Source organism: Notolepis coatsorum (assembly GCF_963971535.1).
Source record: "Notolepis coatsorum genome assembly, chromosome: 11".
Lineage (NCBI taxonomy): Eukaryota > Metazoa > Chordata > Actinopteri > Aulopiformes > Paralepididae > Notolepis > Notolepis coatsorum.
In genome coordinates, this window is record NC_140175.1 from 55,854,496 (window position 1) to 55,873,896 (window position 19,401).

General features: G+C 40.2%; 1 protein-coding gene across 2 annotated transcripts; it reads right to left on the minus strand.

Moving 5' to 3' along the window:
- Positions 1-1,201: 1,201 nt before the first annotated feature.
- LOC311236674 (myosin heavy chain, fast skeletal muscle-like) lies at positions 1,202-17,809 on the minus strand (the record flags this gene model as incomplete). 2 transcript variants are annotated; one of them, XM_084324388.1, is made up of 39 exons in its annotated part: positions 1,202-1,222; positions 1,328-1,459; positions 1,560-1,655; positions 1,777-1,881; positions 1,991-2,161; positions 2,302-2,427; positions 2,520-2,723; positions 2,904-3,212; positions 3,366-3,490; positions 3,606-3,771; positions 3,863-4,046; positions 4,139-4,335; positions 4,425-4,543; positions 4,618-4,744; positions 4,830-5,219; positions 5,915-6,005; positions 6,139-6,284; positions 7,741-7,917; positions 8,006-8,248; positions 8,352-8,607; positions 8,701-8,837; positions 9,961-10,084; positions 10,167-10,284; positions 10,400-10,487; positions 10,578-10,648; positions 10,861-11,161; positions 11,261-11,431; positions 12,362-12,511; positions 12,717-12,835; positions 15,391-15,529; positions 16,063-16,166; positions 16,287-16,385; positions 16,466-16,529; positions 16,617-16,709; positions 16,798-16,903; positions 16,999-17,026; positions 17,115-17,271; positions 17,369-17,512; positions 17,621-17,809. In XM_084324388.1, 39 exons carry the CDS (start codon positions 17,807-17,809, stop codon positions 1,202-1,204), a joined length of 5,787 nt encoding a protein of 1,928 aa, XP_084180514.1. The 2 variants fall into 2 exon arrangements, with proteins under 2 accessions (XP_084180514.1, XP_084180513.1); XM_084324387.1 differs by having other exon boundaries at positions 17,603-17,809.
- Between the last annotated feature and the right edge of the window lie 1,592 nt (positions 17,810-19,401).

A 19,401-nucleotide genomic window follows, 5' to 3' on the forward strand; every position in this document is an offset into this window, starting at 1 on the left:
AATGATTGATAGCCCTCAACGGTCTGAGACTCAATCAGAGAGGAGCTGCGCGACATGGCATAGACCACTTCAATTCCGCGTTACATGGAGCTCGTGAGGAGGGGGGGGCGGGGGGACGAGAGCGCGAGGGAATAAAATTAATGTGCTGCCTTCCCCCCCCGAACCTCCCATAAAAGAACGTGTCTCTGGACTTGTCACGATGGAGAAGCTGCAATATTCAATGGAAGATGAGATCGGTCACTGCTTAAGCTGTTGTGTGGTGAGTGGATTTAAAATACATATATATATATATTAGTAGCTGTGTGATTATGAATTAATTGGCCCGATGTGGCCTTGCGTGTGTAATACACCAACACGGTTCCGGCGGGCACCAGGTAGCCCCCAAGGACCACAAGGGGAGGGGGGGGGGGGGCATAATTCCACGGGGACAATGCATTGGGAACTTGTGTACCCAACTCCTCCTCTCTCCTCTCCTCTCCTCTCCTCTCCTCTCCTCTCCTCTCCTCTCCTCTCCTCTCCTCTCCTCTCCTCTCCTCTCCTCTCCTCTCCTCTCCTCTCCTCTCCTCTCCTCTCCTCTCCTCTCCTCTCCTCTCCTCTCCTCTCCTCTCTTAGGTATGAATTGAAAATGGGGGACCCTGATGTAAACAAGACAAACGTCTTTCTCTGGTCTGCATCCCCTTAACAATTGTGTGTATTGAGCCATACTGTATTGTACCCATTCTGCAATCTGTTAAATAAAGTTTTCATTCATTGTCCTTGTGTTACATAAAACCCATCTGTGGCCTCGTGCAGAGGAAGGTGGTAAATACATGTTAGATATCCCAATGTACAGTTTTGCTTGTACAGTTGTCTCAGAATGGTCTGTTTAATTGAAATCGTCACAGCAGTATAGTTTGTTTATACTTCAGAAGTATGATATTAAAAACATGGTCCCCAAAATGAATGGAAGCGAATGAGGAGCCTGACAGCTGGGAGGAATGGGGGTGTTGCAGCCTTGGGGATGTTTATAAAATATAATTGAATATATAATATAATATAATAATTTGTGCTTCACCAAGAAATTTGGTCACTTGGTTTGGACATGGTAATGAAACAAAGAATACACAAATAAATTTTTAAGCAACATTTATTGATGTACAGTAGATAATGTTGTCATATTACTGTACAATATATAATAATATAATTTTCCAGATTAGGAGGCTTATTCAGCAGCTTCTTTTCCCTGTAAAAGATAAAGATATTGAGACAATATCAAATGGAATGTTTTGAGTCTTATCATACTTAAAATTCACTGGATGAATGTTCACAGATAACATATTCACATTACCTTGCCAGAGTCACGGGTCTTAGCTCTCAGCTTGTTGACCTGGGACTCAGCAATATCAGCACGCTCCTCAGCCTCCTCCAGCTCATTCTGAACCTTCCTGCACTTGGACAGGTGACCATTGGCCTGCTCCTCCTGTGAAAGTTTCATAGATCAGTATTACTTAGGAATACTAAGAGTAGAATGAAAAGCCTAAAGAAAGACAAGTAGAGCATTTTGACTTAAAAAAACGTACCGCTTCCTCAGCCGTCCTCTTGTAGGTCTTAACCTTGAGCTGCAGCTTGTCGACAAGATCTTGCAGCCTGGCAACATTCTTCTTGTCCTCCTCAGTCTAATGGAAGCAAGGAATTCAAATGAATCAGCTAAATGCGGTAGCAATCGTTCAATATTTTCCTTCAGTCAAAAGAAACACTAATGATGACCAGCTTGTCATGAATGTGAACATGACATACCTGGTAGGTGAGTTCCTTCACTCTCCTCTCGTATTTGCGGACACCTTTAACAGCATCTACTCCACGTCTCTGCTCAGCCTCAACCTCTCCTTCCAGCTCACGCACCTTCAGAATTGAATAAAATATTAAGAATCAACTTTTCTCTGTAATTGTACAGATTACTACATTAGTTCAACAATATATATCTTGACAAGTGGCTATTATTTGATCTTACCCTGGATTCGAGTTTCTGGAGCTGCTTCTTGCCCCCCTTCATGGCCAGATTCTCAGCCTCATCCAGGCGGTGTTGCAGGTCCTTGACTGTGACTTCCAGGTTCTTTTTCATCCTCTCCAGGTGAGAGCTGGTGTCCTGCTCCTTCTTCAGCTCCTCAGCCATCATGGCAGCCTATAAGATAAATAATTTGTATTCACTAGAAATGTCATGAGAAAATGTTACATTGTTGACTGAAATGACATGAATAAACCAAATCACCAGTGATGACCTTCTTGGGCATAAAGAAACTATCATATGAAATGTAAACCCACATCAGTGATTGCCTTCTTGGCCTTCTCCTCTGCATTCCTGGCTTCCTGAACACTGTCATCTACTTCACCCTGGACTTGGACCAGGTCAGTCTCAATCTTCTTCTTGGTGTTCAGAAGGCTGGTGTTCTAAAAGAAAAACAGATATACAGATAAGGGTGTCAAGGATGGCTCACACATAACCCAAAGAAACACATGATCAGATAATGTTGTTTGTTTACCTGAGAGTGCAGCAGTCCAACACGCTCACTGGCGTCCACCAGTTCCTGCTCAGCCACTTTGCGGCCTCTTTCTGTCTGCTCCAGACCAGCTCTCAGCTCCTCGATCTCAGCCACCATGAGTCCATTTCTACGGTCAACCATGGCAGCCTGCTCCTTCAGGTCTTCCTGTGCTCTGAGAGCATCATCAAGGTGCAGTTGGGCATCCTGATGTTAAAAGACATAGGTGACTGAAATGATCACAAAAGATCAGAATGTGGCTACATATAAACAACAATTAAGGGTGTGCCATACATATCAGCCTTTCATATATTGGATCACTGATTAATAAGCATATAGAGGACTATACAGTGACAGCGTAATACAAAAAAGTTCCTCATTCAGTACCTTGAGCTGTCCCTGAACATTCCTCAGCGACTTCTGGGCCTCAGCAGCCTGGCGGTTGGCATGACTTAGCTGGATCTCCATCTCATTCAGGTCTCCCTCCATCTTCTTCTTGATTCTCAGGGCATCATTCCTGCTCCTGACCTCAGAATCCAGAGTGCCCTGCATGGAGTCAGTCACCCTCTGGCTGTTCCTTTTGATCTGCTCCATCTCCTCATCTTTCTCTGCCAGCTTCCTGTCAACCTCACCCTTAATCTGGTTGAGCTCCAGCTGGACACGCAGAATCTTGGACTCTTCATGTTCCAGAGTTCCCTAAAAATACATGCAATATATAATCGTGGTTCACCTCCGAATATAATATTGGATATACTGCATACATACTACATTATTTGATTAACTGTAAAAACTACGTTTACAAACAAAATAACATTATTATAATGTAGAGATATCTAAGATAATATTTACCTCAGCTTCCTCAAGGGCTGTCTGGATCTCTGATTTCTCAGTTTCCACTGTCTTCTTGGCCTTCTCCAGCTCATGGATGCTCTTTCCAGTCTCACCAATCTGTTCAGTCAGGTCTGAGATCTCCTCTGTAGATGCCACAAAACAGGAATTAGAAATACTAAATGTCAGCCTTCCTAGCTAGTGTATTCATCTACATCTATCGTGGTATTAAGTGACAGTTCTTTTACTTAATGGACTCACGCTGCAGGTTCTTGTTCTCGCGTTTCAGGGTCTCCAGCTGATCCAGAGCCTCCTCATAGGAGTTCTTCATCTTGAATACCTCAGTGCTGAGAGAACGAGCCTCTTTCTGAGCTCCCTCCAGCTCTGCCTGGCCCTCCTCGAACTTCTGCTTCCACTCTGCCAGGACCTGCAAAGTCATATAAATAAATGTAACCTAGTATTTGGAGGCTAACATTCTCAATACATGTCCTTAGTTAAAGTATTGAATATCAATGTACCTTGTCAAAGTTCCTCTGCTTCTTGTCAAGGTTGGCAGCCAGACCATTGGCCCTCTCCACATCAATCATGAGGTCCTCCACCTCACCCTGGAGTCTCTGTTTGGTCTTCTCCAGAGAGGCACACTTGGAGTTTACAGCCTCAATCTGCTCCTCAGCCTCCTGAAGGCGCTGGGCCAGCTTTTTCCTGGTGAACAATTATTAAATGTAACAATGTTATGAAATGTAATTAACTATGTGTGTTGAGATGGACAGTAAAAAAGAACAATATTGACTTACTTTGCCTCCTCAAGCTCCTCTGTGCGCTGGACAGCATCAGTTTCATACTTGGCCCTCCACTGGGCTACCTCACTGTTGGCCTTGGACATTCCACGCTGCAGCTCAGCCTTGGCCTCCTGCTCCTCCTCAAACTGCTCCCTCAGCAGGTCACAGTCATGGCGGGCTGATTGAACACCATGGGCAAGGGCATTCTTGGCCTAAAAAGGTTATTGAAATAATTTAATTAGAGACAATAATAATTCAAAGAAAAAAATCTGTCATACATTTTTAAGAGCATTCTCCTCACCTTAACCTCCTCCTCAACCTGCCTCTTCAGCTCATCAATCTGCTGAGTGAAGGCCTGCTTGCCTCTGGTCAACTGGGAGACAAGCGCTTCTTTCTCTTCAAGCTGACGCCCAAACTCACCTGGTTTTGAAATTTGATTTATTTTATATACATTTGAGTAAAAAATAAAGACTAGAGAAAAAAAAGAACCTCACCATTCTCAGTCAGTAGTCTTGCTCTCTGACCGCCGATATCATTTATCTGGCGCACACTCTCGTCGCTTTTGGCCTTCAGTTCACTAAGTTGGTCCTCAAGGGTGCGGCTCATCTTCTCAAGATTTCCCTGTTAATCACATTGAAAGGGTTGTGTAATTTTTTTAGGCATGTGTTCTACACATGAATGTATATGTGCATGTAGATTAGTATACCTTGGCCTTAGCAACAGCTTCCATGTTGCTGGAGAGGTCATCAATCTCCATCTTGTATTCACTCTTCTCCTTCTCCAGCTTCTGCTTGACACGCTGGAGGTTGTCGATCTGCTCTCCCAGCTCTGCAACACTGTCAGCCTGCTTCTTGCGGAGAGCAGATGCGGTGGCTTCATGCTGCAGGGTGGACTCCTCAAGGTCACGACGCAGCTTCTGGAACTCAGCCTCACGCTTCTTGTTCATCTCAATCTGAGCGGCAGTGGCTCCACCAGCCTCCTCAAGCCTCTCACTGATCTCCTCCAGTTCCCTGGAGAGGTCAGCTCTCTGCTTCTCAACCTTGGCACGAGCAGCACGTTCAGCCTCAATCTCCTCCTCCAGCTCTTCAATACGGGCCTTTAATTGATTTAAAATTAATATGATAAATGATTGCAATTCATAAGTTTGACAATAGGTTCATTGAAGGAAAATGAAGGAGCAGCCAGGTGTAGCACTCTTTAATGTCACAACACAGAGGTGTCACATATTACACTCTGCACAAAGGGCATTTCAATTGTAACTCCATCAAATAATATAATTTCCACAAAAACCTGGAAATGGTCTTTTTGACTTTGGAAAATTAAATCGTAGTGATATCTCTGTTTTCCTGGCAATACCTGAATATCTAACTAATGTATGGAACACAATTTTGTCATAAACATTCGGTTCCTACTGTATGCAATGGACATTTTCTTTTACTGTTAATGTTCCAGCAAACAACTACACATTTTGCCTTGGTGGTTTTGGACTGGGACATTGCATCATAACAAAATTATTTGTACCAACACTGTTGTATGGCAATAATAAAGTATCTTGTATCTTGCCTAGATTGTGGCACTCTCTTGTTACTGAATGTCATTGCAAGGGTAAAGTACAATTGAAAATCAATAGTAATCAGTTCTGTTGTAAATTTGGGAATTGATTCAGAACAGCAACTACTTATTGGCACTACTTTGGTGGATTTAATTAATAAATGCCATACTCTCAGACAATCAGAATCGAATGTTTGGCGAATATGTTGTATGGAAGAAGTCAAATATAATCGTACTCACCTGCAGCTCCTTGATCTTCTTCTGAAGCTGAGCACCCAGGGACTGCTCATCTTCAATCTTGCTAAGCAGCTGGGTAGTTTCAAAGTCCTTCCTATAAGATTCATAAGAAAAAACAGTATAGTCATATATCTGAGTGTATCTACAGTACCTCATCTTCACACACTGTATATTATTTCATGCATGAGAAAATATATAGTATATAAGTGAAACCCAATCTATATTACTTCTTGATCTTCTCGTCAGACTGCTGCTTGTCATTCTCTAGATCCATGATGGATTCTTGAGCCAGTTTCAGGTCACCTTCAAGCTTCCTCTTGGTTCTCTCAAGGTCCATGCGGAGCTTCTTCTCTTGCTCCAGAGAACCTTCAAGCTGTGAATTTAAGTTTAGAAATGGGTCAACAATAGGATTTTTAGATGCAACCAAGCAGCTAGTAGGGCCTATACGTTTGTCTATCGGTTGGACCGTCCCAAAATGTAAATAAATAGTTTGCCAAGACATAATGATAGATATTGGTGTGTCAACGCATCACATCACATTTCATACCAGTTGATCAGATCGTGGCCAAATATTCAAAGATAAACACTGTACATCTGATTGACACTAGACTTTGTGCTCATCCAAGCTATCCTTTTTCTACAACTTCACCACTAGGATGACCCATGTCTGCCATATTGCATTTTCTGCCATTTAGAATCTTTCCACTACTCCACCAAGCCTGACTATTCACCCGATTCTCACAATGCTTGCTGTGTGGCATCTAGAGCACAGCTTCTTGAAATGTGTATTTCTGAAAGTTTCTAGGTCTTTATGTATGATGGCTACTCCTAATCGAATTTGGAAAAATGCATTGTAAACAGGAAGTGACACCACACTTGACACACATGCTTGCTCCATGATAGTAAAGAGATGTCCAAAGGTTTGTGTGAATCGTCACATGATGGTGATATTCAGAACAATCATATAATAGTAGGGCTGTCCCCGACTAAGGATTTGGATGGTCGACTAGGATTGGCCAAAATTTGCCGTTAGTCGACTATTGGTCGACTTAAAAAAAAGATATATATATATATAATATTTTTAAACTTTTTTTATTTATTTTTTTATTTTGTATCATTCCATACGGGCTGTGGGGGATGCTTAATGTCTGAAGGAGTCGACTGAAGGCTTCTTGTCCTCTGCAAAAGCATGCAATTGGTCCAATGATGGATACATCTTGATATTTGTCTAGTGTGTTCATTAGATAGGTGAAATCCTCTTTCAGTGCCTCTGTGCCTGTTTTCGTAGGCAGTTAGCCTCTGGTATGCGTGCCATTAGCGTTAGCCACGCTTCTAGGCCTCTTTTCTTTTGGAAAGAATGATATAAAAAAATATATAAATATTTATTTTTATTTTTATTTATTATATTATATTCGACTAAGAGGTTGGCCAGTCGACTACGGCTCCTTTCGACCGATTAGTCGACTAATCGATTAATAGGGGTCAGCCCTAATAGACATTATTACATTTGCCACAAAGATTTTCTCACTCTAAATATCACACCAATCACCCAGATGGTGCCGCTAATGTTCAATGTTGAAAAGCAATACATTGTACACTCCAGAGTCCCTTCGACATAGGACTTTGTACATATATCCAGCTATCATTAGTCTACAACACTGGTCCGCCAATTACATAATTGCATAAAGATAATGGCCAGTGTTCAGGTTAAAGCATTTCCAGGCAGCAAGAAACTGTAAATGTAACATTTCCTGATGACAAATTGGTGACAGCTCATCTAAAATGTCCTGCTTGTTTTCTTCAACATTTTGATAGAACTCATAACTCACATCATCCACTTGCTGCTCAAGCTTGGTCTTGGCCTTGGTCAGAGTGTTGACTTTGTCTTCCTCTGCTTGCAGGTCATCAAGAGTCTGCTGATGTGCCTCTTGGAGGGCTTTCTTCTCCTTTGTCAGCTTACCAACACTCTCATCCTGAGCAGCCATCTCCTCAGTCAGGTTCTTCACCTGAATAAGGAAAACAAATCATGTTATCAAAAATGAATGATCATCTTGTTATTGTTTGATCATTTAGCTAGAGAGAATACTTATTAACCTTATTCTCAGTGGCATGTTTCTCCTTCTCCACTTTGGCCAAGGTGAGCTCCAGGTCATCAATGTCCTTCTTGAGCTCAGAGCATTCATCCTCCAGTTTCCTCTTCTTGGCAGTCAGCTCACCATTCATTTCCTCCTCATCTTCCAGTCTCTCAGTTGTCTCTTTGAGTTTGGCCTCAAGCTGGATCTTACTCTTGATAAGTCCCTCACATCTCTCCTCAGCATCTGACAGATTATCTGATTCCTAGGGCACAATAAAAATGATAATATTATTCTCTATATGACAAAAACAGCAAGACAGTTTATAATTTACATCAACAGTTTCTAGACAGTTGAAGTCTACTTACAGATGCCGCTAGCAGCGACAGATCATTCTTCTCTTGGAGAAGAGACACCATCTTCATCTCCAGCTCCTTCTTCTTAGCCAGAGCAGTGGCCAGGTCTGTCGTCATCTTCTCATAGTTCTCCTTCATGTTAGCCAGCTCCTTCTCAGTCTCAGCAGAGACAAGAAGAGGCTTGATCTTGTAGTAAACCTTCATCCATGGCCAGTGTTTGACATTCATGAATGAGCGGATGTTGTATTGGATAGTATAAACAGCTTCCCTGTGAAAAAAATAGTTGCTGTTATATAATAAATTCATTTTAGCATGTTTTTAACATAACAATGTATTTAGAATGTGGCTGTTTTCAACATGCCTTCTCGCCGTCATCTTCACAAACTCCCTCCTCATGAGGAAACCACGGCAAAGAGACTGAGTCATTCTGACCAGACTAGCCAGCTTCTCATCTCTCATCTCTTCAAGGACACCCAGCAGACCAGCTTTGAAGAACACCTGAATAAGAGACAAGATAAATGACATATTCATATATGACTTTGTTGGTTTTTATTCATGAGATAATGACAGCATTTTTTTTATAAAACTCAGGCATGGATTTTTCATAGATGACATTATCAATGAAACAGCTATCATGTGATTCCTTTCCCTACCTATAGATGCCATTCACTTCTTAATAATCTCCAACAATGTAAAAAAAATCTAATTTAGGATAATCCAAACGTAGGTTGCGTTCACACCTAAGTTTGTTTGAAATTGTCTGAATCAAAAGTGAAATTTTAATTATTTTGGCAGCTTGTATTATTTTGCTTTTGTTTCATATTGCCAATTATAAAACAAACATTGGACATCATTTTGAATGCTAATGAACCTATATAATATAATAACTTTTTTTTTCAATTGATCTTTCCCAGTCTTCACCCTCTTTTCTTGACCCTCCAATCACCACCGTTGCTTTCCTCTGACACGTTTTTTTTGGTATTACTTATACAATACTGTGATCTGAAGTATGCATGCAAGGTTTAGTATCACAGCATTATATGGCTATTTTAATAATATAATAACATTGTGATTAGTGTATATTTGGAAATACATGGAAAACTGTCCAATCAGCTTATTATGTTCAGTTTTTCAGGTATATTTTTCAGATTGCTTTCACACATCAAACAAACCACTCCAGGGTTTCCTTGGAAGCAGACTGAGACCACCTCAAACAGGTGGACCAGGATGTGGTTGTTTGATTCCGGTGTTCACACCAACCCAAATGAATCAAGGGGGTAAATTATCCAGCATTCCATTCAACTGGACTAAACAAACCTGGTGTGATTGCCCTTGGTCTGGTTACATAATTTATGAGGCATACATTGTAAAGCACTTTGGTTAAAAGCGCTATATAATTGCAGTCCATTTACTAGGGCTGTACCCGACTCACAAATGTCTTAGTCTAATTGGATTCGGCATGTAAATACGACGATTTGTTTTATATATTAAGACAATAATTTATATGTAATTATCTGGTCCAGTATATCAGGTTATACTGGACACCCTCCATACAGTCAGTATTGAGACTTATCTCAGGCCATGCTATCAAATTAAGTTCAACATTTAGTATTTTCTTTACCTTAGTGTGCCCAAACTTGTAATCTTCGTGTTCCACATCAATTGAACCAAGCAGCTTCTCAGAGGCCTTCTTGTTGTCCATGAACTGACCATCAGGGATGACACTGGCATTCAGTATTTTGTACCTTTTGTGAAAGAGTTCATGGTCATGTTCAGCACTTTAGTTGTAGTTGTACGTTTCAAAGTTTGTTGAGAGTTAATGGATACCTCTGCTTGAAGTCAGCATAGATAATTCTGCTGGGGAATCCCTTTCTGCAGATTCTGATACCCTCCAGTACACCATTACACCTCAGCTGGTGGATAACCAGGAAGTTCTGCATCAAACCTACAGAGAAGATTTTGTCATGATTATTACGACAATGTAATGACCCATTACCACTACACTACACTAAATCACTAAAGCACATCATAATAAGACACAAACATTATGTTAACTGTACCTGGAGTCTTTGACTCATTGGGAATCAGGCAACGCACAAAGTGAGGATGGGTGGCCCTCAAGTTGGTCATCAGCTTGCCCAAATTCTCCTGTAGATACATATCAAAACCATGAAAACCATGAAAAGCAAATATTTGTATTTAATTCCAAAAAGTCACAGTGTTGTTGTTAGATCTTACCCTGAACTGGGAGGACACAGTCTGCATGGAGCCACCCTTCTTCTTGCCTCCCTTCTTTGCGCCACCAGTCTCTATTGATTTGATAATACATTTTCAGTTTATAGATTCAACATTATTATCTAAATCGAATTATGCTGGTTGTTGGACAATGTAATTTAATTGATAGTATTGAAAATACATGTTGTATGACAGAGGGTACTTAGAAGTTCAGATAATTGTCTCTTAGACCAAAGTGAGAATTTGAATAATCACACTTAAAAGTTCATTTCTCATAATGACGTACCTTCAACTACAGCAGGATACAGTACAGGCAGCAGTTTAACGGAAGACTTCTGGTAAAGCTGCATCACCGAATCGTTCAATGGATCCTTGTTCTTGTCCAGCCATCCAGTGACGTTGTAATCCACAGTTCCAGCATAGTGGACCATGGAGAAGTGGGCCTCAGCTTTGCCCTTGCCGGGTTTAGGCTTCTCAAATGCTATGTTCTTGCCCATATGTTGGTCATACAGCTTGTTCTTGAAGCTCGAGTCAGAAGCCTTGGGGAACATGCACTCCTCTTCAAGGATGGAGAAGATGCCCATGGGCTTTATAAAAGTGGAAAAGAGATATACAGATCATTTAGACACACCTTGTGGCATTCTAAGGAATATTTTAATAAGTCACAACGTTATGGTGTAGCCTACCTTCTCAATGAGCTCAATGCAGGCAGCCAAGTCCATGCCGAAGTCAATGAACTCCCAGATAATACCCTCCTTCTTGTACTCCTCTTGCTCCAGGACAAACATGGTGTGGTTGAAGAACTGTTGCAGTTTCTCATTGGTGAAGTTGATGCAAAGCTGCTCCATGCTGTTGTACTGTCAGTGGGGGGAAATATATTAGCCTAATCTCCTACATTACTTGAGGAAATGTCTTTCCATGAAATTAGGCAGTCCATATATTGCTATTAGTGCTGTCAGGCGATTAAAAAAATGTATCAAATTAATTACAGGATTTGTAATTAATTAATCTAATTAATCGCATTTTAATCGCATAACCATTTTATGCCTGATATTCTATATTCTATAATCATATTTCAAATTGCATGTGTCCGGATGGCAGAATTCAGTACTGTATCTACAAAACCTTCTGTTTAATCATCTTCCATCTATTAATTTGCTTAGATTTTTCAGGTCTGGTCAATTTGAGTATGGTGTTATTCACAGTCAAAGATAACATTTCTTTTATTGATATTCTCATTTGGTTCATTACAATTTACTCAAAATAAAATGTTCATTCAATCAATCACCACGCAGATTGATTGAATGAAAACTTTATTAACAGATTGCAGAATGGGTACAATACAGTACAGCTCAATACACACAATTGTTAAGTGGATGCAGACCAGATAAAGACTTTCGTCTTGTTTACATCAGGGTCCCCCGTTTTCAATTCATAATTAATTGTAACTAAGGGTGCAACTTGCACCGTGCAATCCATTCTTTGTGGATCTAGCCCACAGTATTTCTGACACTGGGAATACATTCCCTGAGATCCCATAGATGTCACTAGAATCAGATACCAAGAACTTGCAAATGGACCATATTAAAAAAAAGTCTGTAAATGTGTATTCTACGTTCTTATGGAATGAATGAGATACAAAAAAAATAAAATAAAATATTATTTTTTTTATTATTTTTGTAATTAATTTCGAGTTCATTTTCATAACGCGATAATTTGCTGTGTAATTAATTAATCTAATTAATGTGATAAACTGACAGGCCTAATTGCTAGAATTGCATACTTACATCAAATATCTCAAAACCAGCAATGTCCAGCACACCAATGTAAGACGATCTTGGCATCTTTGTGTCCAGCTGCTGGTTGATACGGATGACCATCCACAAGAACATCCTCTCATAGATGGACTTGGCCAGGGCCATAACAGAGTTATAGACCTAAAAAAAGTGATTTGATTTAATTAAAATGCATGTATCTACATTAGCACTCCAATGCTGTCAGTCTGCCACTTGCACACACTCTCCAAAATGTTTCTTTGAAAATTCTGTTAATAGCGTATACAGGAAAATGTGAAGCAACATATTTGCTGTGACCTGTGTGTGAAATACATAGAAGGGGAATGATGTAATGTATCTTGCTCACCTGAGGCACAGTCTGTCCCTTGGTGACATACTCATTTCCGACCTTCACTCTGGGGTAGCACAGACCCTTGATCATGTCAGCAGAGTTAATGCCCAAAAGGTAGGCGATTTTGTCAGCCTCTGAAATTTGTATAAAACACATTCAGGAGAAATATCCAGGAATATTGGATTCACTATTCATGCCATAGTGTCACACTAGCATAGCAGAGAGACAAAATAATGCCATAGAGTTACACTAGCATAGCAAAGAGACAGCATAAGGCCACAGTCACACTAGCATAGCAAAGAGACAAAATAATGCCATAGACTTACACTAGCATAGCAAAGAGACAGCATAATGCCATAGTTTCACTATCATAGTAAAAAGACATAATAATGCCATAGAGTTACACTAGCATAGCAAAGAGACAAAATAATGCCATAGAGTTACACTAACATAGCCAAGAGACAGTATAATGCCATAGATTTACCCACCCCTCAGTCACATCGAGTCCTGCATATCAGAACTACAAACCTGGCTGACCCACAACCTCCTTAAACTCAACAACAACAAGACAGAACTTTTCATCATCTGCACCAAAACCACCCTCAGCAGATCCGGACCCATCACACTCACCATTAATGACGCAACCATCACCCCTTACCCCCTAGTTCGCAACCTCTGCGCCATCCTGGACCCCACCCTCTCATTCGACCCCCATGTCCGCTCCATCGTCAAAACGTCCTACTTTCACCTTCGCAACATAGCCAAAATTAGACACTGCCTCTCCCCCCCTGCCGCTGAATCCCTCATACCATCCCGCCTCGACTACTGCAACTCCCTCCTCACTGGCATCACCTCCCGCTCCCTCCATAAACTTCAGATGGTCCAAAATCCAGCTGCCCGCCTCCTCACCAACACCCGGCCGGTCCCATCACCACATCACTCCTGTCCTCCACTCTCTGCACTGGCTCCCGATCAAGGAATGCATAAACTTCAAAATACTACTCCTCTCCTTCAAAGCCCTCCATAGACTGGTCCCCCCCGCCCCTTCGTGTCTGACCTCCTTCTCCCTTACCGCCCCACCCATTCCCTCCGGTCCTCTTCCACTGCTTCCCTCACTGTCCCGTCATCCAAACTCAAAAGTTTTGGTGACAAAAGGCCTTTGCTTTTTGGACAGGCTGCTTTTGTATATAATAATTTGTTCTTAATTGCTTGCCTGGATAAATAAAGGTTAAATAATTTTTTTTTTATTTCAGGAGCTACACCCCGACTTTGGAACACCCTCCATCAGACTGTCAGAGACTCTCCCTCACTCTCCACCTTTAAATCCTGACTCAAAACCTACCTGTTCTCCCAAGCATACAACCTTCCCTACCCATAACCACCCTCCTCCAACCTGATTGTTCCCCTACTGGACTTATTTTGTTATGTGTTACCCGTGGTTTTATGGCTTGCGTATTCATACTGTTGCTTATTCCATGTGGTTCTTTGTTCCTCTGTTCATTTGTTTTGCTTATTGTCAGCATATTTGGGTTGTTGAAAAGCGCTATATAAATAAAATGTATTATTATTATTATTATTATTATTATTATTATTATTATTATTATTATTATTATTATTATTATTATTATTATTATTATTATTATTATTATTATTATTATTATTATTATTATTATTATTATTATTATTATTATTATTATTATTATTATTATTATTATTATTATTATTATTATTATTATTATTATTATTATTATTATTATTATTATTATTATTATTATTATTATTATTATTATTATTAGTTACACTAGCATAGCAAAAAGACAGCATAATGCCATAGTGTTTCACTAGCATAGTAAAGAGACAGCATACTGACATAGGGGTACACTAGCATAGCAAAGAGATAGCCTAATGCCTAGGGTTCAGCATAGAACAGAGACAGCATGATGCCATAGAGTTACACTAGCAAAGCAACATATGGAATATAATACTTGAACAAAAACAGAGCCCAAGGCAAATGTGCCTGTGTGAAAGTCAGGATTGTATCACTGAAAATGTTTTCTTCCAAAAATGCTGCATGATAGGCCTACTTGATCAAACGATCATATATTGTTATTTTAGAACAAGATGAAAAAAATTACCACAATGGATTGTGAATGTACGTTTTTGAGGTATAAGCAGCATCCTCCAATAATTGCCCAATCTGAACCCATTTATCATGACCAGGCTGAACACTTTCCCTCGACTTAACAGAGTGTAATTTTGTATCTTGCCTCACATGTATTCCATTGGAGTTACGGCTAATTCTAAAAAGTTTGTAAATGTTTCCTTACTTCGATTAAACTATAGTTTTTCCTCTTGGGAGAGAAAAATGTAGGAACACAATGTTTGCTTCTTGCGTGGATGTAGCCAAGGGAATCGATTTACAATATTAAGTCAATAACCTGATAGAAAGCATGGTTTGTGTTTCAGTCAAACGTTTACTGTAAACATATACTGTGAGTTCAAAAAGTAGATTCATCATGTTTTTTGAAGGTCTAACTAGACTTAAATAAGTCCACAGAGAAGCTGCAGTGTATGTTTCTCAACACTAAATCTATCAGTGAGATTTTGCGATGCATGATTATACAGTAAATGATGGGAAGCAACATAAGGGCTGGTTTGAAAAATAGTGAACCTATGTTTTAATACTCACCCTCTGTGCCATCAGCCTCAGCCTGCTCCTCACGCTGCTTCTGCTTGAACTTCAAGTTGCCATGGTGAAGCACAGCACCAGTCAGCTTCCAGATATAATTCTTCTCATCACCATTGAAGCCCAGAACGTCAATAGCATCCTGTATGAAAAGAGGTTGAAATAAGTAAAAGAAAAAAATATATAAGAATGTCAACCACATTGTCACACAAGTGACCAAGAGCTTTATTGTGGACTAGGGGGTTAAAGGCACACTTGTAGAGCAAGGAAAGATGGATATGTCAGCAACGTTTCTTGTCAATTAGAATTGTGGTGTGGAAATGACCTTCTAAATTTAAGCTCCATTAGTGCTTCCTTCAGGCCAGCTAGGTTTTTTATTCAAATGTTTTGTATAAGTGGATAAGCGATCATTGCTGTTGCTTTAATGCAATGTATTGACTTGCTTTTCATCTTGAAAATTCATGCTAACTACTTACTTCCCAGATGGTTCTTCTGTGTAACAAACCATCTGACGGGTCAGGTTAATTCATAGTAACACATCTCTATCATTTACCATCTCATGGCAATTTTAGAAACTGCAATATGTAATGTAATTATTCTTAAATTAACATTTAAACATATAAAATAATATAATAAGTTGGAACATCTGTAGGTAGATTACTACACATCACTCACATCAGTGGCATCCAACTCCGCTTTGTCATCAATGCTGGCCACAGTGATATGACCCTGACTGCACATGGGGAAGTCATAGGGGTTGCTGGTGATGAGACACATTTCTGGTGTGGAAACACATAGAATCAAATAAGTTAGACTGGATCTGCTTCCCTCAAATGTTTATGGACCATTGTTGTTGACAATTAAGATTCGTTATATCAGTTATCAGTTATTCAGCTCACCAATCAGCTCAGGCTTGTGGTTGGTCATCATCTGGTAGAAGATGTGGTAGCCTCTCTCATCTGGAAGCTGAAAGCTCACTCTGGACTTCTCCAGCAGATCTATGAGGTTTGGTCATAATAAATATCTAGCCTACTAATAATGTCACTTGTTTAATTTGGTAAGTAAATGTTATACTTACATGTTTCAATATCAGCACTCGACAGTTTGCCAGTTGGGAGGAAGTGGATTCTGATGAATTTACCCTTTTCAGAAGAACACAACAGTGTTATTATTGTTTAACCAAGTAATGCCCAAGTTATATTTGATAGAAAATAAAAGATTCAACTTACAAAGCGAGAGGAGTTGTCATTCCTCACGGTCTTTGCGTTACCATAACTCTCCAGCAAGGGATTGGCTGCAATGATCTGATCCTCCAGTGAGCCCTATAGTTACATTTTCACATTTTAACAATCCACTCTTTGTTCAAATGTCTGTGGTTTCCATTTTCAGTATATTCTCTCAGTATTTTACCTGGATCTTTGATTCTTTCTTCTTCTCTCCACCTCCCACTGCGATTGTGGCAAAGTACTGGATGACACGCTTGGTGTTCACAGTCTTTCCGGCACCAGATTCTCCACTGTGTATAGATAATTGAATTAAGAGAAACTCACAAACTAATTGCAATAATTTTGATTATATTGATATTTTTTATTAACAATATGAGAAACCTACGTGATAAGAACAGACTGGTTCTCCCTATCTGTGAAAGGTAAAGCAAATACATATTTATTATCTGTTTAACCAAACCAAAAATAATAATTCATAGGATTTTCATGACCAGGACATACCAGTAAGCATGAACTGAAAAGCATTGTCAGAGACAGAGAAGATGTGGGGTGGGGCCTCCATACGCTTCTTGCCTCTGTAGGCATTTACGACCTCCTGGTCGTACACTGGGAGCCACTTGTAGGGGTTCACAGTGGCACAGAACAGCCCAGAGTAGGTCTGAAGGGGAATAGAGATTCAAGAATATTTACAGTAGGCTATCTTAAGGGTAATTATTTAATATTGCACCTTTGACTCATATTTGAGAATATCTTACATAGATCATCCATGCGGCATAACGCTCTTTGAGGTTATACAACACAGAGGCTTCATTGAGATGGGTCATCATGGCCATGTCCTCAATTTTGTCATACTTGGGAGGGTTCATAGGGTGAACATCATCCTCCTTAACGGTTCTCTCCTGAAATACAGAAACACAATTTCAGTTTGCCGACTCATCTGCACGTTGTATTGCTTTGAATTCTGTATGAAACACTTCAGCCTACTTTACCTCCTGAGTGTCATGCACTTTTACAGTGACTTTGGCACCGTCTTTACTTAGGATGGTACATTTGAGGTACAGCTCCTCCTTATCAGCCACGTAAGCAGCAGACTTAGCATCAAAGGGTGAGGTCTGAGCCGCAAGCCTCTCAGCCTCTGGCTTACGAAGGTAAATGGAGGCCTTGCCATAAGCGGCCATCTCTGCGTCCGTACTCATGGTGGCGGCTTCATGTTGACAGACAAAAATTATTTGTAGATTAAGGTGGGTGCGAGCACAACTCAAACTATTTTAAACAATCTCTTACCGGGTGCACAGTCTTGAAGAATACAATAATAGAAATAACTACCAGTACTCAAGCTCATGCTGCCCATGCAATACAATTATTACAAGGACATTTTCTGTGTGTGCTGGTAGTTCCTTCCATAATTGACAGACAAAAATAAACCATGTTATCTTATGTTTATATGTTTTTAGATGCGAAACACCTCATAGACTCACTCACCCACTCACTCATGAAGACAATAAAGTATACCTTTTAAAGGGGAACTATCTTATAAATGGCATTTTCCAGTGTTTAGCATTGTTTTCTAGCAATGTGGGTTTGTATCAATGGGGTCTATGTCTCTAATTCTCATTTTCGTGCATTCCTCCAGTTCAGATGTCACGAGATCCTCCTCCGCTGAACTAAGTCATTCTGAAACGTACGCGTACCTCTGACGTAGAAGAATTCTCATCTGCATAGTTACGCCCCCTCTATGGTTGTAACCCACACTCAACCATTATTGATTGCAGTATGCAAGCAAATGCGTGGAATCGAAGTTTAACAGTGAGTTAGCATTGGGTTAGCATTTAAAAACGTTATGAGCAAAACGGGCAAGATATGTTCAGTTGTGCTGTTCCTGACTGCCAAGCAGAGAATATGGCCTGGCATTCATTTCCTGATGATGTCGTGATCCGCCAGCAATGGGCCAAGTTTGTTTTTGGAGACCGAAGGGGCCCGTTTTGGACCGCCGAATGCTGTCCCAAACTGCTCGGAGTCGGGTGTGTACCGCACACTTTTGCAAGGAGGACATTGAGAATCAAGGACTTTATAATGCTGGGATGATTTCCAGCATATTACTAAAGAAGGGAGCTGTACCGAGTATTCGGGACCCGAAAGAAAATATCGAATCAGTAAGTACAAATGTCGTAATTAGCCAGCTAACGTTAGCTATCTTAGCTCTGTTTATTACGGCAAGAAAATCTAATGTGTATGTGTGTGTGTGTTAGACAGAGTGAGAGAGCTTTGTTTTTGCAGCGCCCACCGGCACCTTCCCGGGACATGGGTTGCCAGACTGACCCCCCAAATAGGATATCTGTTGGCACCCAGCTCTCGAAGAAAATTCTTCAGACACATGTCAAAAGTCGAGTGTATAAGACGTGCATGCAATATAACGTTATGCTTCTCTTTACGTTGGGCATACTACCTAATTTGCCAGAAGAAACTAGCGTTATAGCTCGCTATCGAGTCTTAAATCATGCAGGTGGGTGTCTGTCACTCAAATCGCATTGCTTGAAATCTTGAAGTGCAGAAAGTGGTGCTTGGAGTACTTGATTAGAAATACAAAACAATGAATTTCTTTGAAACCTTACAGATATGTTCCATAGACTCACAGGAATTGTGTAAAATTGCCCAAATAGTGAAAGAAATAGTCAAATAGTTCCCCTTTAATGTCAAAATTATTTGCATCTTTAACTTCATAAACTTTGTCCTTGTTCATTTTACTTTGAACCGATCAAACCAAAACTCAATTCAGCAGTACATTGGA